Here is a 26,644-nt window from a genome sequence, read left to right as displayed (position 1 = left end):
GAGACATTGCCGGGCCCATAGGGACGCGTGCAAATCGTGGAGAGGCCATTGCACCCAAACACTGCAGTTTGTGAGCGGATCACGCAGTAATGTATCCCACCTTGCGGAGTTCACTTGATCCGAGAAGCAGTGGCACGACGCAAAAGAAGAGTTGAAGCATGAGACCCACCCGCTCGTTGCAGTGGCTGCATCGGCTGCTACATCTCCTTTCGGTAGTTATATATATATATATATATATATATATATATATATTTGCAGCAAAGGAATCGCACTGGCCCCGTTAGAATAAGGAACTGGAGGGTACGACGTTGTGTTTTTCTGGTATATTCACCGACATTTCAGCTGGTCCACTACCAAAGCGAGTCGTACTCTGTTGTTCACACACACACGATCCAATCATCACTGTTTAACACATTATTCCAATATTTCCAAGTTAATAGAAGTAGTAGTGCAAAACCTCGTTTTCTCACCTCATCCAAGCCACAAAAAATGCACGGCGGCTCCTCTGATGCCTCGGTAGCGGGCGCTGCGGTGCGGAAGAGTTGGCCGTGCCCACCTCTGAAATTACACTATCCGTGTGATTGGGACAGTCGGAGAGAAACCTGCCGGCTCGCATTCTTAGCAAAGGCACTGCCTGCCCTTTTTGCCAGGTGTGTGTCAATATGGCACAGCTCTCTCCCATGCTTTCCAAGTCTCACTTTTAGTTTTTAAAAATGTAAGAGAGAAGTAGGCCCTGGTCACATGATAGGTAAACCTTATTAGTGGCATACTTACTTTGGCAGCGTCTCCTGTGTGCGCCCAAGCCTACAGAGAAAGTACTGCACAGTAGCCAGTCAGGGCAGTGTATGAGGAAGTTGGCTTGTCAAAGCTAGCGAAATCATGTGATGCTACCTCCCTAGTTTTTTCCTTAACTCCATGGCAGCAAATGACTCCGCCAAATGCCTTACGCGACTTCCGGTTCGTGCTTCCCAATACGTCCCATGAAGGCAGTGGAACGGTTGGGTTTCGCTTTCCACTTGACATCTTATTGCTTACATTAGTAATGCTCAGCAAGCTTGGGAATAAGGTGTGTGGCAAGAGCATTTCAGGAACATACAATTACCAGTACACTCAAACAACATTATAACAAAGTTGCATCTTGCAAAAAAATAGGTTCGTTATATCCAAAACTTCATTATAAAAGTTATTTCTAACATTGAAATTATTATAAAATATCTTTCATTTACTTTGTTATAACAAATATTTTGTCATATCCAAGTACGTTAAATTGAAGTATGAGTGTACGTAGACATTTTCTTGAGCTTGACATGTAAAGAGACCTTGAAACAGTTTTGTTATAAAATTTTGTCAGCGCTTTTGCTACAGTACCATCAAATCATTCACACCACCAATTAAGTGACGCATGTGTACCAAGGCACTTTTGGGCAATCATAGCTGGTTATCGCACAATATCGCAGCTTTAAAAAGCTTTTACTCATTGTTTGCGGCACACAGCCCAGCTAGAGCCAGTTCAAGTTGTCCAAGAAGAGAAAGAATATTATAAAAAAAAACTATAGAAACAGCGTCACTCGGCTCACGCCAATACCAAATACATGGCAACACAGGCAAATGATGCTCGCTGCCCATTGGAGGTTCAATGATGTAGTATAATGAAATCTTACGATAAACTCACATCTGCCACGAAAATACGTTATATCCTACAATTCGTTATAACAGATTACTTGTAGCACCACGGCAGAGCTGTTGGTCACCTTGTTATAACCAATAATTAGTTATATCTGAATTTATTATATCAAGGCTTGAGCACTCAAACCTCATTACAACAAAGTTGCATATTATGCAAAAAAAAGTTCATTATATTCGAAAATTCATTATAAAAGCTTATTCCTAACAACATCTATCACAAGAATACTCGTTTACTTTATTGCAACAGATTTTTCATTATATCTGTGCTTGTTTTATCGAGGTTTCAGCGCTCAAACCTTATAATGAAGTTCGATTTGATGGGAAAGTCGGTCAGTTACATCCGAAAATTTGCAATAAAGGTTCACTTGAAATACTATATTACAAGACATTGCTCATTTAATTCACTATAACTGGTATTTCGTTATAACTGTGCTCGCTATAGCAAGGTTTGATTATATATCAAAACTGTTTAAGGGTCTTCTTAAGAGCATTTTGGTCATTAAAGTAGCAAGAAAGGATATCACAATGAAGAAAGCAGGAAACAGAAAAAAAAGCATCAATTTTTATTTACTTACATATTTTTAATACAGTCATTGAGAGTTATTGGCAGGGGGAATATTGTTTAGGCACCATGATCATTGTAGGCCAGTTTTATGTCCTCTGCCAATGGTCACCAATTTACTCTTTTTTACGTAAAGCACTTGTGTGCTTTCAAAGGTTTGCGCATACTATTTACAATAAATGGCAACTGCGCACATTTTTCCTGCCGTCGTGGCTTACAGAAATGTCCACCATAAAATCCAGATGAGTTTTATTAAAATCAATAAACCCTGCCCAACACTGCCACAACATGTGGCCCCATGCGCTCTCGTCAAAATCTGCGTTGGCATCGTAATGTCAGACAGCTCGCTAACGAGCCAATGTTTTCCAAAGTGTTGTACTTGGTACATTACGAAAGATGTCAATGACAAAGTGGCCTTGAGATCCAATGTGTCCGATGCAAATGATTGGCTTGTCTAACTTACAAAGGGCGTACCACGCCGAGGAAGGTTGTGGACCCCAAAGCCAGCAGTCGAGACTGGCGGAGCACACGACAAACACTGCCCGCCTCCCCCGATACCTACTGAACACACTTCCCTATACAACTGCTGTCTATGTAATCTCATTAAAAAGGAAACAGATTCCTGCAACCACAAATATCGCCACCCCATTCTGGCGGTTGAAATAACTTTTTTTTTTTTTCATTAGAGGTACTGCCTAAGATCACGGTTCTTTGCACAGCACAGACTACAGCGCTTACCGGCAGTTTCCGTCACAGCGCTAACAAGCTCCACTCACAAACCGAATCAAGCATAACAGGTTCTTTTTACCACATTATTACATCATTGCATGCAAACAACTTTCTACTGTAAAGCATCATGATAGGGATGAGAAACAGGGCAGGTCAAAGGGGAAGCTATGCTCCGGCCTAAAAATTCCTAATCACAAGCGAGACAAAAGCATGCAAATAAGATTGCTAAAACTGTATGCTTGCCACGTCTGAATCACCTAAATTTATCTCGTACGGGTGAAGGTAGAGGCTAAGGCAAGAAGGAAAAAAAAAAGCTTTGAAAGGCACCAAGTGATAATGTTCCAGTACCATCACCAGTCAGTCAAGATGGTCAGTGGCTAATCTAAAACAATGTATATAACAATGGCAAAGAAAGGCTGTTCTTTACATGAACAGTCATCAGGCACCCCTGGAAGCATGCAAAAGGCCTGAAATGAACCGCATTTTCGACAATGATGTATGCTGTCACCAGAATTGAGCTTTGCCCAATGGGCAGTGCATTAACGAAAACGACGAACTCCGGCGCAAATATTGATAGCTCCTCCTCTAACAGCCCTGCACCTCGACAATGCCAATCTTAAGCACAGCCGGTATACATACACAGCGAAGTACCATCGACCAAAACTAGCCTTCTTGCAAAGGGCACTAACCCCAAGTACTTAAAACGACAAAACAAACAAGTTCGGGGGCATTGTTGAGGGATGCCTGTGGCATTGGAGTCTTTGGAAACAAGCATCCTCACCACTGGAAATCAAGGGAGGTGTGTGAAAAATTTGTCACAAGCAAACGGCGGGCTGGATGTGGGGGGGAAAAGCTCTTTTAGAGATTCTCTAATCTTGGGACGGTACAGACTCAACATCCTGGCTCCGGTGTGGCGACGAGGTGTCCCACTGTTGTGATGGATGTTCACTGCACAGAGCTCCTGGGAAGACTGGCTGCCTAGGCATCGCGCTGAACGGTGGCTTCGGAGGGGGCCCACAGAGAAATGGCTGCTGCGGTGATGGTGGCAGGGGCATGGCCTGAGGGTGTGGTGGTGGCGGGAGGTTGTGGGACCCCCTTGGTCCGATGAAGTTGCCAAAGCGCTGCAGCGCCTCCTGGCTCTGAGTAGGTGGCAGGCTTGGTGGCCAGGACGATGGCATAGTGTGCCTAGGTGGTGGACCCAATGGCGACTGCAGAAATTCAGGGCAGGGGCACATGGCACGCCGAGAAACAAGTTATTGGAAGCAGGGAAAGATGGTGTGACAACACCTCTTAAATGGACACTAAAGGACGAATATTGAAATATTGTTCCAAAAACCTCGAAGCGCTTTTTCTGGGCCAAGGAAATCCATAGTTTGAAAGAAACACTTCGGTTGTCCGCACACCGTTAGCACAGTTCAAATCATCTGCATCTGACAATAGCCTCACGATTTAGTGCTAATGTTGCCCGATGGCCGAAGCACCGAAGCAACGAGTATCAGTAGAGCATGGCTTGAATTAAACAAAATTTGCACCATTCTCAAAGGTAACAGAGAGGCCATTATTGCACGACTTGCACCGAATGCACAGATTTCATTCAACTCAGCCTTGCAATTCACTGAAATGTTCGCATTTGTCATGGGCAGTTTTAGCACTTGTGCTGACGCTGTAAGCTGAGCTCCCGGTAAATGACATTTTTTAATGGTCTCTTCGAGTTCGATTTAACGACGGTCTTCCGATAGAGATCCTCCATCATACAAAGTCATTCTGTAGTTTCTAGATAAAACTGCTCAAAAGAAAGTGAGAACTGCGGTCAGTCTTTCTTCAAGTAATACAGTCGAGCTCACATATAACGGCCCCACTTAAAACGAACTTTCGCTTAGAACGAACAATATCCGCGTGACCGTGAAAATATGCATTGGTTCAATGGCACAAAATCGCACTTACAACGAACGTCTCCAAGCGCCGCTGATCGGTTACAGCAAACGGAGTCAGCGGTCTGCTGACTTCCCGGGAAACCACTTTCGACCCCCGATCAGGCATCGGCGAGGTGCCCGTACATTCTTATTGTTAAACGCCGACCCTGCCTCCGCGACCCACTAGTTGTCGCTCTCCCCGACCCATGGAGGAAGGAAAGCTGTTTCCTTCCTCCATGGAGGAAGCAAACAGCTTTGCTTTTGTTACGCCTCCCTCCGTGCTTTGTCCCCCCCCCCCGCCCGCTACTTTGAGCACACCGCATCGCTAGACGGGGCCCGTGTTTTCAAACTGCCACCGATCTTTCCAAGATGGGTCGGCCATCTTCCCTGTTTTTGATCGCTGGTACTGTCGTTGACATCGCCGGCCTAGAGTGACCAGACCATTTGCCTACATCGTCGGCCACCGACTGTATCCAATAGTCTGCGTCTATAGTGCATGCGGGTACGCTACCCCACCGACTCTGATAATCTGCGATTCGTTTCGTGTTTGGGACTTGTTCTTGCTCACTTCACACTCTGCTCAACAGTCTTCCGTAAGAACCGCGAGAACGGCTTTTAATTTGCGCGGAACGAATCGCGAAATATCGAAGTCCGTGAGGCCACGCAAAACCTACGGCGCAACAACAAAACAATTTTTTGACCACGGCTGCCGATTCTTCGAACACCACCGCGCGCACAGAACCAGGCGGCCGAGCTTTGAATTCTGCGCGCGTAGGCACTCTTTCCAAGTTTTTTTACGAATGAGTTTCGCGAACCTTTCAAGCAAGCTACCCAACCTGCCTCCTTCCCGTGTGTTTTGGTTTTCAAGGTCGCTCTCTTGCCGCATCCTCCCCTCTCTTTATCGCAGCTCCTTGCCCTTCTCTCGCAAATCTGCTATCCTCTCTTGATCACAACCCCTTCGTCCACGGAGGAGGGAAATGCCTTCGCCCGTCTCCACCACTCCGCGACGCCCGCCACGCTGGCTCGAATTAGTTTCGTTTTCTGACTGGAAACGGTCCCAGAGCTGTTCCACGCATTCTAGCATGTGTGTCACGTGTGCGCGCCTTGCTCGCTCTTGGTGTGCGTGTGTGGTCATGATGGCTGACGGGAGGACTTGTCCGCTTTTTCCTGTCTGCTTTTTCCTGCCGCTCGGGCGCCCCGGTATTCGGCTGTGGAGATGGTGAATATTTCGTGGGCAACGGTGACGGCTACATGCGCGCGAAACTGTTTTCGCAAGGCACACTTCGTCGACGTCGGGCCCGATGTCGAGCCTGAAGCTTCTGAACAGGACCACTGCGGCGGCGATTTGTGGCAGTGCGTCGTCGACTCCGACCTGGGAGAGCGGGTAGGACATCTGTTGCGATGGTTTAATTACGGCCGATGATGATCCCGACACTGTGGAACCGTGCATGGATTGGGGCATTGCGAATTAAGTACGTGGCGAGAACAATTTGAAGGAATGGGATTGCGAGATCGATGAAACTTCCAAGCTAGTGCCTCACGCAGCTTATGCCACGGGCCTCGGTGAACGAGCACCGTGCCGTTTTAAATGAACTCGAGACCGCCCTTATCGCTTCTACTCTTCGAAACACATGCATCACGAACTTTTTGGGGCAAGAAAAGTTGGTGTTTCCACTCGCAACTTTTTTTAAAAGCTGTGTTTCATTTACTACGAACTTCGGGATACAGCGAACGGATGCCGCGTCACGCTCAGGTTCGTTATAAGCGGGCTCGACTATAACTTGAAGAAAGACTGACCGCAGTTCTCACTTTTTTTAGGGTTCATGAACAGATATTGAATCGTTTTAGATGAACAGGTTTGAAAAAAATATTTTCCTCAGATTACCGATTACGCAAGTAGACCTAGTCGTTTACAACCTAAGGATAAATGTAAGCTAATAATAATCGTAACTCTCCCTCCCCGAGAAGTATGCGAAGACATTTCTGTGAAGACAAGTACCTCTAGCATAATTTAGGTCGGTAGTTTCATTATACAGACACAAGTTAGAGCCGCTAGTTCTTGGTAAAAAAAAAAAAACGCCAACTTCCTGATCAATGTCGAAAAGAGTTCGACATCACACTCTGACGAACGTAATGTTTCAAGTAGAGACGACGAACTTTCAATTATTACTGCACATTGTATTTGTGTTAGCAGCAAAAAAGTACTTATGGTAACAACGGAAACCATCTAACACAACTCTTTTGCACAGTTGAATAGCAGGTGAGCTGAAGTTCCGGGGGCTGTCCTTGAATTCATTCTTAGGTTGTAACTATGCGCACTCAAACCTCTTTGCAACAAACTTACATCTTACACAAAAACAAGTTCATTATATCAGAAAATTCGCAATAAAGGTAGATTCCTAATACTATATTTATTGCAGGGCTATTATTCATTTATTTTGTCATAGATGATATGAGCAATAAAAAGAAAAATTATAGGTGTAACCCTAAGGGACAAGAAGAGAACAGAGTATATCAGGGAACAAACAGGTGTTAAGGACATCATTGTCGAAATTAAAAAAAAAAGAAATGGTAATGGGCAGGGCACGTAGCGCTAAGGCAAGATAACTGCTGGTCATCAAAGGTGCACAGAAACACTTTTTTGAGTAACCATGATATTAATTCACTCGAAAAGTGTATTGCCTAACAAATTCAACGCAGCGAAAATTTTTCACACACTGCAATCGCATTCTCTCTTCTTTCGTCTCGATTCAAGCGCTGGAAGCTAACAAAAAACGTTACGCGCGCCTTGTGACCTTGAGCACTTTTTTTTATCAAATACGCATGTTTTTCAGTGCAATTGCACGCTCACGCGTGGACAAGTGACGGACTTTCGCGGTGATTTCTGTAACAACTGAGCGCGCCATGTTCAAATCAGCCAATAGCTGATAGATGGGTCATCTACGTTTATTTTTGGGCATATTCCGTGCTTTGTCGAGGGACGAGAAAGCAATTTTTAGCTGACTGATAATTTATTGCAATTCCAGGCCACGTGCTGCACTATAACATTTGGCTTGCGTGTTCTCGTAAGCCTCTACTACAGATCGGCAGCGTTTTCTGACCATGCTCAAGAAATGTTGCAGGGCCCCTTTAAGAATCACAGACTGGATTCTAAGAGAAGGCAAGCGGGTGAAGGGTAGACAAAGTTAGGAGGGCAGATGACATTAGGAAGTCTGCGGGTATAAAGTGGCAGCAGAAAGCTCAAGACATGCACAAGACCGAGTTGACTGGCGGAACATGGGAAAGGCCTTTGTCCCGCAGTGGGCGTAGTCAGGCTGATGATGATGAAGTGATATTTTGTTATATCTGGGTTTATTATATCGAAGTGTGAGTGCATAGACTATGATTCACTCACCCATTGGCTATATCGCTGTTGCCCAATCTCCTGTGGCAGTTGTTGGGGAGGTGGCAGCTGTTGGGGTGGCTGTTGCTGTTGCTGCTGTTGCTGCTGCTGCTGCATCCTCATCAGCAAGACCTGCACGTCAGGGTGAGGAGGTGTTTGGCCGTTGGCACCGGGGAATGGGGGCGGCCGGTGGGGCGCTGCAGCCATGAACGCCGGCGGTGGGCCCATGTGCGGAACAAAGCAGCGGGAGGGTCCCATCTGAAGACCCGCCGTTGCCATGTTCTGCAGTGTCCTCTGCAGCTGTGCCTGAGCAACACCCGGTGGCGCGATGCCGCCGTGCGGTGCTTCGGGACACAGACTCGGATGGCCTGAGGAACACAGCATGGCACTCATATGACACTTGCGCGACTTTCATACAGACCAGGACCCAGAATGCTGCGGGAATACATAAGAAAAGCACTAACATCTCACGCCTCTTGAAACGTACAGACTAGGCTTGTGCGAATATTTGAATGTTTTGAATATTTGAACGAATACTACAGTATTCGAAATCACCTTGATTCCAATTCTAATCATTGAAAATTTCGATATATTTGAAATGAACGATAAGAAATATATTCCGCATGTAATATCCTGTAAATGTGGTTTCACTGCAGTAAAGGTGTGCAAAGCTGTGAAATTCCCTTTAGAGAGAAAATCCACAATTCCGCAAAGCCTTACTTGAAGGTTAAATGAATATCATTTCCTCACATTGTTATTCGTAATATTTAAAGTTTAAAAGCTTGTTACACTGCCTTATATGCTCCAAGTACAGTAAATTTTAAAATGAACATAATTTCAGGTTACCGCTTCTTTCCTCGAACAAAAAAAATAGCATTTGCACAGGCCTTGCTTCAATTTTTTTTAAATACGGTGCAGGTTGGTTAGGTCATAACAAATATGCCAATTTTCCTTTATATGATATACATTCAAGCCTCATAATAACAAAACTGCATCTTGCACGAAAATAGGTTCGTTATATCCGAAAATTCATTATAAAGGTTCATTCCTGGCATATATCTATTGTAAGACTGCTTTTCATTAACTTCGTTATAACCGGTATTTTGTTATATCGAGGTATGAGTGTATACTATTCGAATTCGAGCAAAATTACTATTCCTTTTGAATTCCCTTCGAACTTAAAATTCAACATTCGCAAAAGCCTAGTAGCGAAACATCAAATCTGTATTCATGTGCCCGAACTAAACACATGGGAAAGCTAAACTTCCTCAGACCACAATGTTTTGTCACCTGCCAAGAACTTTTCAGTTAACGCTGAGGATAATGCTTTAACCTTAATCTCTTTTAATGAAAGCCTTCGTTCTCAAAATTATTGAGAACACAGTTCTCAAGCAATCAGCTACTAGTTGCGAAAATTTTAAGACTGCCGAATACGAGTGGAGTTACAAAGATTTACTGCACACTTTAAGCACTTTCTCTCTTCTTCCGTACCAACGAATGTGCTGAAAGCTATGCAGAGAGAGAGGAATGACAAGGCAACAGGAAGACTCATCCCTTCGCGAGCACAGGCCGTAATCTTGAGCTCTTTTCTTTTTTTCAAATGCGTGGCTTACTTTCAATGTGATCACACGAACACGCGTGCAGGACCGTGGCGGGATTTCGCGGCGGCCCCAGCTAAGCAGCTCAAGGTGCTCCAACCGGCAAACGGCCAAGGGCCCTGGGTTTATGGCACGGTCACCGGTGCCTTACAAGGTCTTTATCTCCTGTTAACTAATACAGTCAGCGCCTATTGATCTCCAGCGTTTTACGAGCATGCCGGAAAAGTGTAGCAGGGCCCCTTTAGTACTTCAATGGCTCAACACGCCCAGTTGCCGAACAGGCACTGACCAAAGCAGACATTGCACAAGGCCAAGAATCTTACCCTCAGCTAGCGCACCTTGTGGCTGGTGGTGCTGCGTTTGTTGCTGTTGGTTGTGCTGCATTTGTTGTTGGTGCTGAGGCTGTTGCTGGTGGTGCGAGCCATGCCGCTGGTCCTCTTGCACACGATTTCTAGCCTGACGTGGTGGAAGCATTCCACCCCGTGCTCTCCGATTGAGCCCTAGGCTCTGCTGTGGCTGATTTAGCCGCTGCGAGTTCAGGTTCTCTCGATTCGGCTGCTGCTCCGCGTCCATCTCCTCTGTGTCGAGACTCTGCAGCTGCCGTGGCCGGAACTTGTTCCTAGACAAACCGCTGCAAAGGAAAGCCGGTCACTTCTATCAGCAAGGCACTTCCGCTCACAGAAAAAGGAGAGGCTAGTCATATCTGTAAATTCTAGTGGCCCAAAACAAAACTACCGTTGCCACATACTAACGTAGATTTTTAGCTTCTCCCTACACTTTTTAACGTAACATGCTACCAGAATACCAAGCTAACTTGCCATGTTACCGTAATGCATGTTTTAGCTAAGCTTTAGCTCCATGTACACAACATGGCGGCAATGGCCTAGTGGTTAAAGCATTCGCCTCGCATGCGAAAGGTCCGTGGTTCGAATCACGGTGCCGCGCAGTTCGCAACCGGATTAAAAAAAAGTCTGCGTGGTGGTGGAACTGCATTAAGAGGCCTGGGCTGCGGCCTTACTGGTGACCACCGCAGGTAAACGCACTCCCTCACCAGAGAAGGATTGGCCACCTTGGTGCAGTATCTGGCTACTACCTCGCACATGCATACGTCAATTAACTCACGGCGGCGGTCAGATCTGCAATGCAGCAGAGGGTGCCAAGAATCTCTGGATCCGGACAGGCCACCATTGAAACCTGAACTTGGCAACGTTTAACGCTAGAACCTTATCTAGTGAGGCAAGTCTAGCTGTACCATTTGAGGAGCTACAGGGTGTTAAATGGGATATAATAAGGCTCAGTGAGGTTAGGAGGACAGGTGAGGCCCATACGGTACTACAGAATGGGCACGTCCATTGCTATAAGGGCTTGGCTGACAGAAGAGAACTGGAAGTGGGGTTCCTAATTCACAGGAACATAGCTGGCAACATAGAGGAATATTATAGCATTAATGAAAGGGTGGTGGGTATTGTAATTAAACTGAATAAAAGATACAAGATGAAGGTAGTACAGGCTTACGCGCCTACATCCAGCCATGATGACGCTTCAGTTGAAAGCTTCTATGAAGACGTGGAATCGGTAATGAGGAAGGTAAAAACACAGTATACTATAGTGATCGGCGACCTTAATGCAAAGGTATTGAAGAAGCAGGCTGGAGACCAGGCAGTAGGAGATTATGGCATCGGCACTAGGAACGCCAGAGGAGAGCTACTAGTAGAATTCGCAGAACGCAATAATTTACGGATTTTGAATACCCTCTACCGAAAACGAGGAAACCGCAAATGGACATGAAGGAGCCCTAATGGCGAAAATAAGAACGAAATAGACTTTATAATGACTGCACACCCAGGAATCGTGCAGGATGCGGAAGTGGTTGGCAAGGTACGATGCAGTGACCATAGAATGGTACAGTCTCGAATTCGCCTAGACTTGAAGAAGGAACGACAGAAACTGATACGCAAGAAGCCAATCAATGAGCTAGCGCTGAGAGGGAAAGTACAGGAATTCAGAGTGTCGCTGCAGAACAGGTACTCGGCTCTTAGTGAGGAAACCAACCTTAGCGTAGATACAATGAATGATAATCTGACGAGTATCATTACAGACTGTGCAGTGGAAGTTGGAGGCACGGCAGTTAGACAGGACACTGGCAAGCTTTCCCAGGAAACGAAGAATCTCATTAAGAAGCGTCAAATCATGAAAATCTCAAGTACAACAGACAAAATAGAACTGACAGAGCTTTCGAAGTTGATTAATAAGTGAAAGGTATCCAATGCAAGAAGGTATAACATGGAGAGAATTGAACACGCTCTGAAAAACGGAGGAAGCGTCAAAGCAGTGAAGAGGAAACTTGGGATAGGCAAAAATCGGATGTATCGGAGATAAAATAACTACCAATATGGATAGGATAGTTAAAATAGCATAGGAGTTTTACAGAGATCTGTACAGTAGCCGGGACAACCACAACCTTAATACTATGAGAACTAGCAGTAACCCAGATGACACCCCACCAGTAATGATAGAAGTCAGAAAAGCTTTGGAGAGCATGCAAAGAGGCAAAGCTGCTGGTGAGGATAAGGTAATATCAGATCTGCTGAAAGATGGAGGACAGATTGTGTTAGAAAAACTAGCCACCCTGTTTACGAGGTGTCTCTTGACGGGAAGAGTACCAGAGTCTTGGAAGAACGCTAACATCATCTTAATACATAAGAAAGGAGATGACAAGGAATTGAAGAATTACAGGCCCATCAGCTTGCTCTCTGTAGTATACAAGCTATTTAAGCGAGTAAATTGCTAACAAAGTAAAGAAAACAATAGAATTCTGTCAACCAAAGGAACAAGCAATCAACCACATTCACACTATCAATCAGGTAATAGAGAAATGCTCAGAATATAACCAACCACTATACATAGCATTCATAGATTACGAGAAGGCGTTTGATTCAGCAGAAATATCAGCCGTCATGCAGACACTGCGGAATCAGGGCGTAGATGAAGTATATATAAACATCCTGGAATAAATCTACAGGGGATCAACTGCTACCATAGTGCTTCATAAAGAAAGTAACAGAATACCAATCAAGAAGGGTGTAAGGCAGGGGGACACAATCTCCCCAATGCTATTTACCGCGAGTTTACAGGAGGTTTTCAGAAGCCTAGAATGGGAACAGTTAGGGATAACAGTTAATGAAGAGTACTTTAGTAACCTGCGCTTCGCCGATGACACTGCATCGCTGAGTAACTCAGGGGACGAATTGCAACTCATGATCACGGAGTTAGACAAGGAAAGCAGAAAGGTGGGTCTTAAAATTAATCTGCAGAAAACGGAAGTAATGCACAACAACCTCGGAAAAGAGCAGCGCTTCGAGACAGGTAATGGTGCACTTCAAGTTGCAAAAGACTATGTCTACTTAGGGCAGGTAATAACCGCGGACCTGAACCACGAGATTGAAGTAACTAGAAGAATAATAATGGGATGGAGCACATTTGGCAAGCACTCTCAAATTATGACAGGTAGATCGCCACTATCCCTCAAGAGGAAGGTATATAACAGCTGTATCTTGCCGGTACTTAGCTACGGAGCAGAAACCTGGAGACTTACAAAGAGGGTTGAGCTTAAGTTGAGGACGACAGAGCGAGCAATGGAAAGAAAAATGGTAGGTGTAACCTCAAGAGACAAGAAGAGAGAGAGTGAATTAGGGAACAAACGGGGGTTAAGGATATCATAGTTGAAATCAAGAAGGGGAAATGGACATGGGCCGGGCATGTAGCACGTAGACAGGGTAACCGCTGGTCAATGAGGGTAACCAACTGGATTCCCAGAGAAGGCAAGCGGGTTAGGGGGAGACAGAAGGTTAGGTGGGCAGATGAGATTAAGAAGTTTGCATGTATAAATTGACAGCAGCAAGCACAGGATCGGGTTAACTGGCAAAACATGGGAGAGGCCTTTGTCCTGCAGTGGACGCAGTCAGGCTGATGATGATGACAACCACATTTTCACCAATGACTGAAAAACAACAAAATAGTAATAGTAACAACAACAGCAATTTTATTTCTGCCAATACCAAGTTGATGGAGGCGACAAGAATAAAAGTGACTGCAGTTAGACCTCTTTAAGAGCCAAACAGGTATAAGAGACACCAGTGTACCTACAGTAAAATACTGGTTGATAAGAAAATGTATGCGTGGTACCCTGGCTATGAGAGACATCTCATATAAAAGACAAGAATTGCTGCCCGGAAAATGCCTCTTATAAAGGGGCTATACTGTATCAGCTTGACCAGCGTTCTCACGCACCTATATAAGATACATCAGGCAAAAGCAGTGGTGACAACAGAACACAAGAACATTGAAGACGATAATCTTTCTGTTTAGAAAAAGTTTATTTACAGCTTGTACAGAACACAAAGGCTTCATACCATTCCAGTAACAGGGCACATACACTTCTGCACATCTATATTTCACGACTAACATCACTACGTTACAGTGAAGACATTTGCTCTAATATACATGATTATGTTGGCATACATGTACACAAAAATTCAAGCTGATATCACGATACAAGGGTATAACGATACAATAGATCCAAATGAAACACATTTTGTAACAAATGAAATCATATATAACAACTCAACGGGCGCTGCTTAGCACCAAGTCGGTCGAAAAATGAGTTGTATCCTTTCGTGTTGCACCTTGACGAAAGGGCACGACCAATGCCGCAGAAACTCTTGCTCCCCGAGGAAGAAAAGCTCTTCGGAGAGGAACGCGAGGATCTCTCGTCTCATTCTCCCCAGTATCGGCCACAAGGCAAGCCGGCGGCAATTGGCAGCTACGGCCTCACATCGGTTTCTCCAAAGGCTGAACAGTCCCGCAACTATCTTTCTTGGGAGATAGTTGAATGCAGAAATTTTGGTCTGTCTGTCAAACGATTTAGCCACCCGATTAAGCACTCGCTGAACGCCCAGTTATCTTGAACAGGTGGCTGCATTTATAGCTGTGAACATTGCCTATCAAAAAGCAAACATTACGCATACCCGAGCCGCAACGCGAATACGTAAGCATTAGGTGGTGTGTTCCTTTACTAGAAAATACAAATATAAGTAATTCTAAAGACCCTAGTGGTTTTCAGGCAGCTGTGAAAGTGCGACATTATGGACGAAAGAAGGCCGGCAGAAGACCATCGTCTTTTGAAGACATTTGCAGCTAAGCATGCAGATACATAGGCAATGTTCTTGTACATCTGTATAGCGTGAATCGGAAGGTGAACAGACAGGGATGAGAACCACTTTATTTCCCCTTAGTGCCTTTTCTCATCCGCATTGATGTTGCTTTTCTGAGCAAGAAGTACAGAAAACTAATCACTCTCAAAAAAGTTCTCCAATGCTTCTGCTGAAGCGAATAAATGAAATTTCCATTATGTCAATTATCTAACCAATCAGTTTGGGTAACTTTGTAAATTTTGTAATTAAATCTCGCCTGTCCATTGAGTGCTGGATTTGTGACCTTTTGGGCTGGCTCACTATCATCATAGTCTTTCACTGGACAAGCATCACTCGCTGAGATCCACAATTTACGCTTGAAGGACGCTTCCAGGAAACCCGGTATGTCAGCGTTGTTATAATCATCACTTTCTACGCCAACCACTACACATTTCACTCTATTGCCCCTGACACCTTCTTTTCCCAGTGTCCGAAACGCAAGACGGCTGGGTTGACCACGTTCCATTCATTTCTTCTTCCAATTATTGGTCACAGGTTAAAGTCACACTTTCTTGTGCTCCTACTCTATACAACTAACAGTTCACACGACAGGTTTATCATACATGCCTTTGGTCTTGCTGAGCCCACGCTGCCCGACCATTGCCTCCAGTTGCGTCTTTGTCCTTGCCCCCGTTCTTGTTTCGATTCGGACACTGTTTCATGCGGTGGCCTATCTTTCCGCAGATGCGGCAGCCTCGGTCATTAGGTGGCAACCCCTCCACAAGGTTCCGGGCATCAAAGAAGTATGCCTGCAGAAATAGCAGGTCCGTCAAATGTAAACGCAAGCCTTGCTTGTTGCAGTTGCATCTGCTTGAATGGCAAAGCAACAATTGACAGACTAAAACCAAGTATAGTGAAATGTCATTAACCCGCACTTCTTACTATATGGTACTTTTTACCTTAGCCATTTGGAAGCACACTCACAACACATAATCACAAAGTTGCATGTTACAAGAAAATAAGTTTGTTATATCCAAATATTCGTTAAAGATTCTTTCCAACACTACCTTCCGCAAGACTACTTTTCATTTAATTTGTAATAGCCCATATTTCATTATATCTTTGTTCATTATATTGAGGTATGAGTGTACTTGTGTATGCTTAGTAGGACCAGACAGCAGGACTACGTAAACAAGGTTTTTTAGTAATCATAGCAATGCACGTATGCAATGCACAGATATTTGGTTAAATTGAAACTTTGACACAAATTTACCGTATTTACACGCCTAATGGCCACATTCGCATAACTAATCAACTCACCCCTAACTTCAGTCATCAAAATCTGGACTTTTTTTTTTTCTCCCACGTAATAAACTCGCCCCCTACATTCATCCGCTGCAGTCCCACCAACATTTAGTGCCTCCTTGCCTTTTTATTACTTTGCCAACCCACTTCGGCTCCCTCCCCCTCGTCATCCGCTGCCATGCACTGTGTTGTTCTTCCTATCTGATCGCGGCACCACCCGTCTTTTTTCTATTATTCGTGCACCACAGCGGGATTCATGAACAGTGGGAGTATAGGGACATCGCGGCTGATGAGCACACAAGTGAGCGAAGGTCACGAAACTGCCCACATCCACCGACAGTCACTTCCTACAAATACGAGAGGCCCACCCACATACCCTTGACTTTCGAGCGACGACGACAGGGTTTGCTGTCACCATGGCTGTCGCGAAGAGCCATTTTTTACTATCACGTCGCAGATTTCTAATAAACTATAAAATATCGCTCGTCGCCCAGAAACGATCGTGACAATGTCCGCAACATGGTAGCACCCATGATTCTCACTTGAGTTGAAATTTTCTCTTCATACTTGTTATATGCGCGTACTTTAGGGATTATACAATAACTTCTCATGTGAACAGTGAGACGGCAGCCGTATTTTGTGGTTAATCTTGTCATCGGCGATTTGTTTTGGATGCTCCGGTGGTAGCTTAGTGCAATGTCACTGGTAACGACACAGTTGTAGTGCGAGGTTGCCACATACTTGGCAAAGTGATTTGCCAGCATTGTGGCATCGCACGAAGTTGTAGCATCGAAGTGCACATTTCTGGGCGCCCCTTGAGATTGCAGCAGATAGCACTGATGCGGTTAAACGATTGCGAGCAAAGAAAGTTGCAAAACCTCTTTATGGAGTGCGGGCGGCGCAGGGACAGCTTGCAGAAGATTGTGCCTTCAACCACCGTAAATGAGTGAAGTGCAACAAAGAAGCTGTTTCCAAACAGTAGAGGCGTATGCCAATTGCGAAAGGCTAAGCGAACTAACCTTTTTTTTTTTACTACCACCTTTTTTTTTTTGTCATCCGGAAAAAGATTTCGTGGAATTTGGCCTGCATAATAAACGCACCCCCACCTTTGCACAGATTTTTTTTAAATGCGTTCATAACAGAAGTAGGTAAATATGGCGATTCACGAAGCTGAGAAAATTGACGGTTTCGAATGGCGCTAAGACTAGGCAATGAAAATTTTGTTTATGACAACATGAATTTGATGTACCTATTTCAGACTGTTATACCCATTGTTTACTGTTATCAGTTATGTTGTAAAAACAAACTTGCTAAGCCACACTTTCGCCTCGATAAGGCAGTGTTAAAGCCTTTCAAAAGCATGAAGTTCCCCAATACTTACCAGAAACGTGCCATAAGTAGCAGGTAGCCTGCGAACGGGCGTTCCAAAGTGCGACCTTCCTTTGATCAAGGTCTTCATGATGTATGTGCTCACTGCAAACAAAGTGCGCGAGAAATCAACAGCCAACCACTGTGGGGAAACAAATTCCAATTTTTAGCAGGAAGGCATCCACCCACACCGTGGCAAGTGCTTGTGCGTACGAATTACAGGGAGTTCTTGCTCACTCGAATACACATAGCTTTGACGGGTCACAGTGCGAGTTCGAATTAACTGGAAGTTTGAATTAAGCATGTTCTAATTAATGACATTTGACTGTAGCTACATTGGCTAAGAAAAAAGTTTGAGCGGTTTGAGCGAAAACAAGGTCACACGGCTATCTTTTGCAGGTAATAAGGCGAGCACACTGTTGTTCTGTGTGCTGTAAACGAGTATCGAGTGACATTGCAATACAAGTTCCAGATACCCGCTAAGCATCTGTGAAGTAGTGCACACCTACGTAGCTGCACACTTTGTTGAGTTATGACTGAGCCCTTAGCAATAATTTGGCAGCTTTCAACCACCGACCTCATTACTCGGTTCGTGTGGTGCGACGCCTGGTGCGGTTTACACCTGTTAAACCACTCTTTACTGTACATGATCTCTGTATAAGGTCTCTTGTCTAAAGCAGTTTCAAGCACTGATGTGGATGTGGTAGAGTACTCGACTACCACACAGAATGCCTGGGTTCCATTACCGCTTGAACCCATGAGTGGACTAACCCATTAGCGGACGCTTAACATGACACGCAGGTCAAGCACACATTCTTCGCGAAAAGTCGAGGTAACCAGAACTTCTACATTATGCAAACACTTACTGCTCTTCGTCACTCCACTGCCGAGATTGTGATCCAGGTCGAAAGGATCTGCAAAAAAAAAAAAAAAAAGTGACAGGGCTTCAATAAGCAGCCATGCGATACCACTGCCCTACTCACTCTAATCTAAAGCACAGTTTCTTTCAATGAAATGGTTCCACAAATTCTTTGTGCATTAATGTCGAATATGAAACCGGAACAGTGTTTATGGCTCAGGCAAATGCTAATTATCAAAAGGGGCAAATATAGTCACCTCTACAAAGTGCTGACAGAGCACAGTTTGCTTGCTGTGGGTTTTAAGAGGTCGAGTTCAGGCTCAACTGTAACCCGGTTGTGCTTATATCTGACCGAAATGTAGTGGCAATGGCGACTCAACTGTGTCATTACGAAAGCTTCCATCGGAGGAAAGTTATTTAGAAGACCGCAAGTAGCTGCAGGGTAGTTGCGCATGCATTTTTATATCATGCACATACCCAATTTTAAACTCCAAAATACATTTAAAAAAATGTAACTTTGCGAGTTTTGCGGAGACCCGCAAGGTGGCGGAGGAGTTAAGAAAGCGAAACAACCCATTGTGGCTTCGTGCCACAGAAGGTGGTTGTCTAATTTCCTTTCTTTTTTAACTGCTTATAACACAAGTTGTTCAGAGACGTTAAACACCGTCAATTATTATTATTAGTACACGAGTTGCTGGAGTCACAAATGTCCACCCAATAACCAAAACAACCTTTTTGATTGATATGTGGAGTTTAACGTCCCAAAACGACCATACAATTATGAAAGATGACATAGTGGAGGGCTCCGGAAATTTTGGCCACCTGGGTTTTTTTTAACGTGCACCCAAATGAAAGCAAACGGGCCCTAAACAACCTTTTTAGGCTGTGATATGCACAAAATGTGTTGAGCAAGCAGCCACAGGTGTACGAGCATGAACGCATGCAATGTCGAATGTTTACAACCCCTGTTGAAACAAATATGAACACAGGAAGAAAAAAAAACTCTTGGAGAGTCGCAGTCTACATTTCAGACTAACTTCATTATGCACATAACACAAAAGCTGTGCTGAATGACAAATTCCGTGCGCTGAATGGTACCTCTTTCGATTTCACAGGTGAGCGCGCAATTTTCAAGATATTGCAATCAAATCGTGACCCGTCATTCGAGTGCGGGTACACATGCCACCTATGCCCTCGTTCCTTACTATTCAAGCGCAGCCACTGCAGAGTTTCATTGATTCCTCTCCAAACTGCAACTTTCATGTTGGCATGTTACTGCAGGAAGCTTCTCCAAGGGACACTGAAAATTGGGCATCGAAAAGACTGCCCTCAAGCACCGACCCAAAAGCAGCAAGCATGATAAAAAGTTTGGCTTTGCAGTCAGAAGATCAGCCGCGGGAAGAGTCCGCTGTGCTCGCAAGTCCACATACTGGCAGCAAAGACAAAAGGTCGAATCATAAAGCGTTGAAATTTGTGGACAAGGTCGCAAGCACAATATCTGTTGCGGTGGCGCAATCCTTTATGGTTTCCTGGCGGAAAACTGAACATGCACCTGACGAGGACGCAGACACACATGTAGAGACTTCGCAGTAAGCAAGGTGCAAAGACTTTTCTCCATCACCTAGGCGACCGTCCTCCTTCCTCACTCTGTGTTCCCATGACACGCTACTGTTGCAGCCTTTAGCTTTTCTTCTCCCTTCGCTCAGAGTCCCTTCCTCCTCTATAACGACCTTCTCACCCTTCCCCCTGCAGCGCACCTCCTTTGAGAAGCACACTTGCTATTGCATTTGTTATCAAGATCATTCAGTAACCACATCATAACCAGTCTTTCATCCTGGAGGGAATGCACAACACACGTGTATGCGTATACATGGGATTCCACGGATGGGTCCGGCACTATAAGAGGTTATGTCATGAATGCTCCGAGTTGCAAAGCACTTTACCATTAGTCTCAGCTCATGCAGAATTTTTGCGTTGTGTCCCAGAGTGATTGATTGATTGACAAATTGATTGATATGTGTGGTTTAACGTCCCAAAACCACCATATGATTATGAGAGACGCCGTAGTAAAGGGCTTCGGAAATTTCGACCTCCTGCGGTTTTTTAACGTGAACCCAAATCTGAGCACAAGGGCCTACAACATTTCCGCCTCCATCGGAAATGCAACCGCCGCAGCCGGGATTCAAACCCGCGACCTGCGGGTCAGCAGCCGAGTACCTTAGCCACTAGACCACCACGGCGGGGCTGTCCCAGAGAGAGAGCCTACCTTCGATGGCGATGAACTTGGACGTCCACATCTTCTGGAGTCTGGTCAGAGGAGCCTTCTGCCGAATGCACACGACGTGCTGCTGGAAATTGAACTCCTCGGTGTAAAAACGCAAAAGACCGAGCCAGAGCTCTCCAACAGTCTCATTGTTGCGTCCAAACTCGCTCCAAACCGATTGCTGCAAGAGAGAAAAAAATAGGGACATTTGACTTATTGACTGATCAAAGATTCAGCTCAATTAGTTTATGGAATACAGCGAATAAACTAGTCGGCAACTGCAGCCTCTCTCAGGATATTTTCATGCTCAACTATACTCAGGCACGTAAGGTGGACAATAAAAATCAAAGTTGGCTGATTAAGCGAACCAAATCGCTGAAGTTGCTGGCAAGGAAGCACTGAAACCTGGTAGCGCTGGCACAAGAAATTCGAAGTGGGATCCCCATTCATCCACGCTATCATACTGAACACAGCATTACACAATTAACCATAGAGAGCGCAAACACTTCAATGAGACGCAATAGAATTATCTTAATGAAGAGCTGCAGACGTTAGCCTGGCTTTTTGCCTGACATGCTACTCCACGTACTGAGTGATGACTGTGATATGTACAGTGATAAACACTTAACACATAAAGCCACATACATGAACTACACTGTTTACAGATTTACATTATTTACAATATACTGAGCCTGCTTGGTACACATTCACACTAATTACATTTCAATGAGCATGCATGTTGCACAATGGGCACTGCCTCTCATGCACATAAGAGAAAATGAAACTACGAGCACACAATCGAAGATCGATACCAGGTGAAAAACGATAAAACGTCTCCTCTTTTAGACTGCACAGATTTCTCCAAAAGTTCATGTGATTGAGAAGACAAACAGCAGACTATTAGCCTGATTTCTGTAACATTCAAAGGAAGAAAGCAGACAATCTGCCTATTTCTAACATGACAGGGCAAACTTCCTGCTTCACACAGAACAGAACAATAAGTAAGCTTGTGCGAATGTTCAAACGCTTCAAATTTAGAGAAAGTATTACAGTATTCAAATTCTTTTATTCAAATTTAAATATTAAAGCTTCAAAGTGTTTGAAGCAAACAAATAAATGTAATTGGTACACATATAACCCCCTGTTATTAGAGCAAGCATTACAGTATTCAAATTCTTTTTTATTCAAATTTAAATAATTAAAAATTTCAAAGTATTCGTAGTGAACGAATAAATATAATTAGTCCACATGTGACCACCTGCAAAGGTGGTTTCACTACACTGGAGGGGTACAAGATGTGAATGCATCTATCTAAGTACGTACCAGTTCGCATGCAACCTTTTGTAAAGGTGCTTCCACTGTGGTCAAGGGGTGCTAAGGCATCAAAACACCTATCCAAAAATAATCCACACTGCCGCAAAGCCTCACGTCAAAGTTAAATGAACGTCAAGCCATAATTTTGCAAGTTTGAAAGCTTTGTTATACCAGCTTATATTCTCCAAGTATTGTAAATTTTAAAACGTAACATATCTTACAGGTTATCACGGACATACTACCAAAAGTCAAATCCTGCTGCTATTCAAAGTTGTTTCCACTTTTTTTTAACCAAAATTACATTTGCACAGGCCTTGCTTATCTTTTAGAAAAATATTGTGCAGCTTACTTAGGTCATGAAAATATGTCCTTTGTTTTTATAATATGCAATCTTACACTAGACTCAAACCTCATCAAAACAAAGTTGCATCTTAAAAAAAATGAGTTCGTTATATCGAGGTTTGACTACATTCGAGCTCAAGTCGAAATTATTCAACCAAAATTACTCTTCGCTTTGAACCTAAAACTCGCTATTTGCACAACCCCAATGACAACACGTTCAGCCAACACATTCACAACAGCAGTGTTTTAACATCAACAAACTGTTTCAAGACACCTTTAAGTTCAACCTTCCTTTCCTTTCCGAGGCAAGCTAGTACTCACCAGGCGATCAATGTCATCGTAAAACCAGGCATTCCAGCCCTCCACGATGAGCTCGGGCTTTTGCTCCCCTTCGGGGTACAGCTGCAATGCACAAAAGCGTGTCACCGCAAAGTTATGAAGGTCAGCAGTGAGTTTCTCGATTTTGCTAAAAAAAAGGGGGGGGGGGGGGGGGGAGACTGCAGCGAATACAGCATGCACCACTCGCGATGTTACTCTGCCCCACAATGGCAACAATCACGTGTAAGCAAAATGCCAAGCGGACATGCACATCGGAAAATCGCAGCGTGAAGCCCAGATGTTTCAATCCGTCTAAATAAGCAAATGCCAAGAGGTTTTCTAGAGAATCACGATGCCTGCAGAGAAGAAAGGACCTTCGTCGGGGAAAATAAATTATGAATATTTTCAAGCCTTCCAGATCGCCAAGCGCCGATCAGGATCGAATTTCTCGGCTGCAACTGGCTCTTTTTCGACTCTTGTGCAAACAACACAATAAAGAAACTATCACAATCCCACCCGACAGGGACAGAAATTGCACTTAGTCACACCCGTATGACATCTACAAAAGCAATGCTACACTGTAAAGACTTTTTTCAAAGCATAATGCCAACAAACCGTAATACCAACAAAAACATCAGAAAAAATCGTTTCGTAAACCAAACTTGAAAAAATACTAAAGGAAAAAATTCCTGAACTGAAATAAGAAAATATAGTCAAACACGGATATATCAAACTCGAAGGGAATCGCAAATCAGCTTGATGTATCAAAAATTCGATACAAAAAATACAGGCCCCGAGAGCTTACCTGTAGCGGGTCATCATCAACAGGTAACATTCTGTTGCTGCACACATGCAGCAACAGTGTTTTATTTATGTAAAAAAAAAAAAAGTCGCTTCTCTTGCCCTGCTTCTTCGCTCGTAAAATAGAGTTGAAGACTCTAGTCTCGATCTTATCAAGGCTGTCCAAGTGCGACAGCCCGGTTCCCTATATGTCATTGATACAATGGTGAATGACGCGGAAAGCTGCCGCCACTTCAGCGGCGTAGTACACGCATGAAGCCAGCGCCTTGTCCGGACGAATTTCCTTTTTACTTGAGCTGTCGGCCTGGGCATCCTAGATCCCTGCGAACGCAGCTACTACGTCCACGTCAGCAAGGCTCGCGACGGCCGGAACATTGCAGTCCACTTCCACGAAATCGTCCACAGACACTTCGTGTGAAACTGCTGCTGAGAAGAGGGATGACAACTCGCGAAACGCGTCCTCTGAACGCTCGTCGTCGCCATCTTCACTGGTTTCCGCAAGTTCCGCTGTCTCGAAGCCTGCTTTGCGAAAGCATTTGACCATGCCTTGCAGAAGCATTTGACCACTGTGTCTGTCTTCCCATCACGCCTGGCACCAGTCTTTATTTGTATGGCACCAAGATCAGCCTTCAGCTCAGTGACCATGTGGAGGTTGACCAGCAGCCTATCAAGAAGTCGCCTCCTGTAGCCCTCCTTGAAGGACTTGATGATACCTTGGTCAGGCGATTGCAGCTTCGTCGTCGTGTTGGCCAGCAGAAGCTTCAGCTCGATGTTCTTGCGCTCACAGATTGTATGTAGGGCTGAGCAGTTGCCCACAAGAAGGCAAGCACGATGCCCCGACTTGCCCAGCTCGACGTCCCACACTTGCAGCTATTCCATGAACAGCTGAGGCGTCATCCGCAGCTGCGATTCGATCTCGCCACCTGATGGTCAGCAAAGTAGCTTAGTCACTAAACCACCGTGGTGAGGCGCGAGCCGTGGTTGACTGATCAAAACTCGCGAAACAGCAACGAAAAATAAAAGAATAAAGGAGAAAGACATCGGCTCCTTTATTCCTGCTCTCAGAGGAGACAAGTACGCAAAGAATGCATGAGAGAGAGAGAAAAAAAAAGTAGCCGTTCTACAAGTTCTATAAGGAGACCGTGCAGTCTGACCCCTCCTGCCCTTGCCTATTTTTGAGCATTTCGAGTTTTGGCGGAGGTGTGGGGCCACGCCACGGTCACCAGGCACTGCGAGTGCCAAAACGCACCTTCAAACTCGAGCGCAAAGCCACGCTGCTGTGCAGATCACGGGATGCGGCGAGTGCCGAAGCGCACCGTCCAGCTCACCCTGCCTTCGATATATCCGAAGGCGGGTAAAAATGCCGTTCGATATAGACATGCGCATTTCAATAGTTTTACAAAGCAATTTCAAGGGGATAACTTACAATTTCGATACACCCGAAAATTCAGCATAGGTTTGATATATCCGTGTTTTACTGTATCAATGCAAAAATAATGAATAAGAAAACAAGTAAGCGGCAATACTCCCCCCCAAATGAAAGCTATTTTATCCATTCTTACTTTTCTTTGTGTTGTTTATCTTTACATTGCAGTTAAAATGATAGATTGTTTTCTTTGCACTTTCTTTGGCGCCGTGTGGATGATGTTGAAAAATTCATGCCTCTCCTTCCCATAACTTATCTCTATCCTTTTTGCACTCTCATCAACGCTAAAATTGCAATGCCTAGCCGCTCCAGCACACTGCATAGATTTTGAGCTTACCTCCTGGAGGACTGGAATGACAGGCGGTTTGCACTGTTGAAGGTAATACAGCGTCAGCAGAATGTACGCGTATGAGGAAAGGCTACCCCGTGACGCATCACCAATGGCACAAGTCTGGAAGTAAGTACATAACATACCTCATTAGCTGATGGACATTGCAAACAATTTGTTGCTGATAGGCTTGTGCAAATAGTGAACTTTAAGTTCGAAGCGAATAATGGTTTTAATCGAATAATTTCAAATCGAATGGCATGTATGACATATAATAAAAGAAGGAATATTTGTCATGACTTAACTAACCTGCACAATATTTCTTTTGAATATAAATAGGGGCTCTATGCAAATGCCATTTCTTTTTTTTTTTTTTCGTTCAAAGAAAGTCCAAACAACCTTGAGTTGTTTCGGTAGCATGCGAGTGATAACCTGCAAGATACTTAACATTTCAAAATTTATTATTTAAGCCGTCATAATAAGCTATTTTAATAAAATGAATTGGTCTAAGGGTAACATGTTTATCTAAAGGGGCCCTGCAACACTTTTTCAAGTAGCCATTAAGCCAGTAAACATGCTTATTGCCTCATAAATTTATCGCCGCAAAGTTTCTAGAAACAGTCTAGTCCAGTCATTGCATTCTTTCTTCTCGTCCCAAAGAAATAGCTGGAAGTTAAGCAGAGAGGAATTTCACAGCGAAAGAAAGTATACGTCACAGGCACCTCGTGACCTTCAGCACCTCTTTTTTTTTTTTTTTTTTTTCTTCGAATACGCGGCTTTTCAGTGCGATACTTGTGGACAAGCGGCGGCCCCGGTAACAACGAGCGCGTCATGCTGAAATCAGCCAATGGCTGTGACAAGCGATTTTTAAGCTTGTAGTGTCATTTGCCGAGGAAAGAAAGCAATTTTTAGCTTTAAAAATTTATTGTGAGTTACAGGCCGCGTGCTGCGCTGTAATATTCGCCTCGAGTATCTTCGGTAGCCTCGATTACCAATTCGCAGCGTTTTCTGACCATGTTCAATAAGTGTCGCAGAGAAATTTAAATTTAAAGAGGAGCTTGATGACAGAGCAAATTTTCCCTGGATAGGTGTTTTCACGGCTTAGCACTCCTACATTGCAGTCAAACCACCTTTACAAAATGTGACATGCGGACTATTTGTTTATTGCGAATACTTTGAAAATATTCTATAATTTAAATTCGAATCGAAGCACATTCGAATACTCAACAATTCATTCGAATATTCAAAACATTCGAAT

At 44.3% G+C, this 26,644-nt stretch overlaps 2 protein-coding genes across 4 annotated transcripts in view; one reads left to right on the top strand and one right to left on the bottom strand.

Annotated features, from left to right (window-relative positions):
- LOC119181837 (spindle assembly abnormal protein 6 homolog) overlaps nucleotides 1–26,644 on the top strand; it is a 269,839-nt gene that overhangs the window by 158,183 nt on the left and 85,012 nt on the right. The gene's annotated exons all lie outside the window — the stretch shown is intronic.
- LOC119181024 (terminal uridylyltransferase 7) overlaps nucleotides 3,697–26,644 on the bottom strand; it is a 51,338-nt gene continuing 28,390 nt past the window's right edge. For 2 of the 3 annotated variants that reach the window (XM_037432173.2, XM_037432174.2), the window contains exons 20-28: nucleotides 25,396–25,509; nucleotides 22,835–22,915; nucleotides 20,861–21,038; nucleotides 18,602–18,649; nucleotides 17,749–17,840; nucleotides 15,690–15,871; nucleotides 10,194–10,501; nucleotides 8,285–8,640; nucleotides 3,697–4,185 (exon numbers count right to left, since the gene is read on the bottom strand). In XM_037432173.2, the coding sequence (XP_037288070.2) occupies nucleotides 3,847–4,185; nucleotides 8,285–8,640; nucleotides 10,194–10,501; nucleotides 15,690–15,871; nucleotides 17,749–17,840; nucleotides 18,602–18,649; nucleotides 20,861–21,038; nucleotides 22,835–22,915; nucleotides 25,396–25,509 (1,698 nt within the window). In that variant the 3' untranslated portion in view covers nucleotides 3,697–3,846. The remainder of the gene's footprint in view (nucleotides 4,186–8,284; nucleotides 8,641–10,193; nucleotides 10,502–15,689; nucleotides 15,872–17,748; nucleotides 17,841–18,601; nucleotides 18,650–20,860; nucleotides 21,039–22,834; nucleotides 22,916–25,395; nucleotides 25,510–26,644) is intronic. The other variant, XM_037432175.2, reaches the window with a different exon arrangement.

Source organism: Rhipicephalus microplus, chromosome 10, assembly GCF_043290135.1.
Source record: "Rhipicephalus microplus isolate Deutch F79 chromosome 10, USDA_Rmic, whole genome shotgun sequence".
NCBI classification, from domain to species: domain Eukaryota; kingdom Metazoa; phylum Arthropoda; class Arachnida; order Ixodida; family Ixodidae; genus Rhipicephalus; species Rhipicephalus microplus.
The sequence above is the reverse complement of the archived record's forward strand: the minus strand, read 5'-3'. Positions and strand labels throughout refer to the sequence as shown.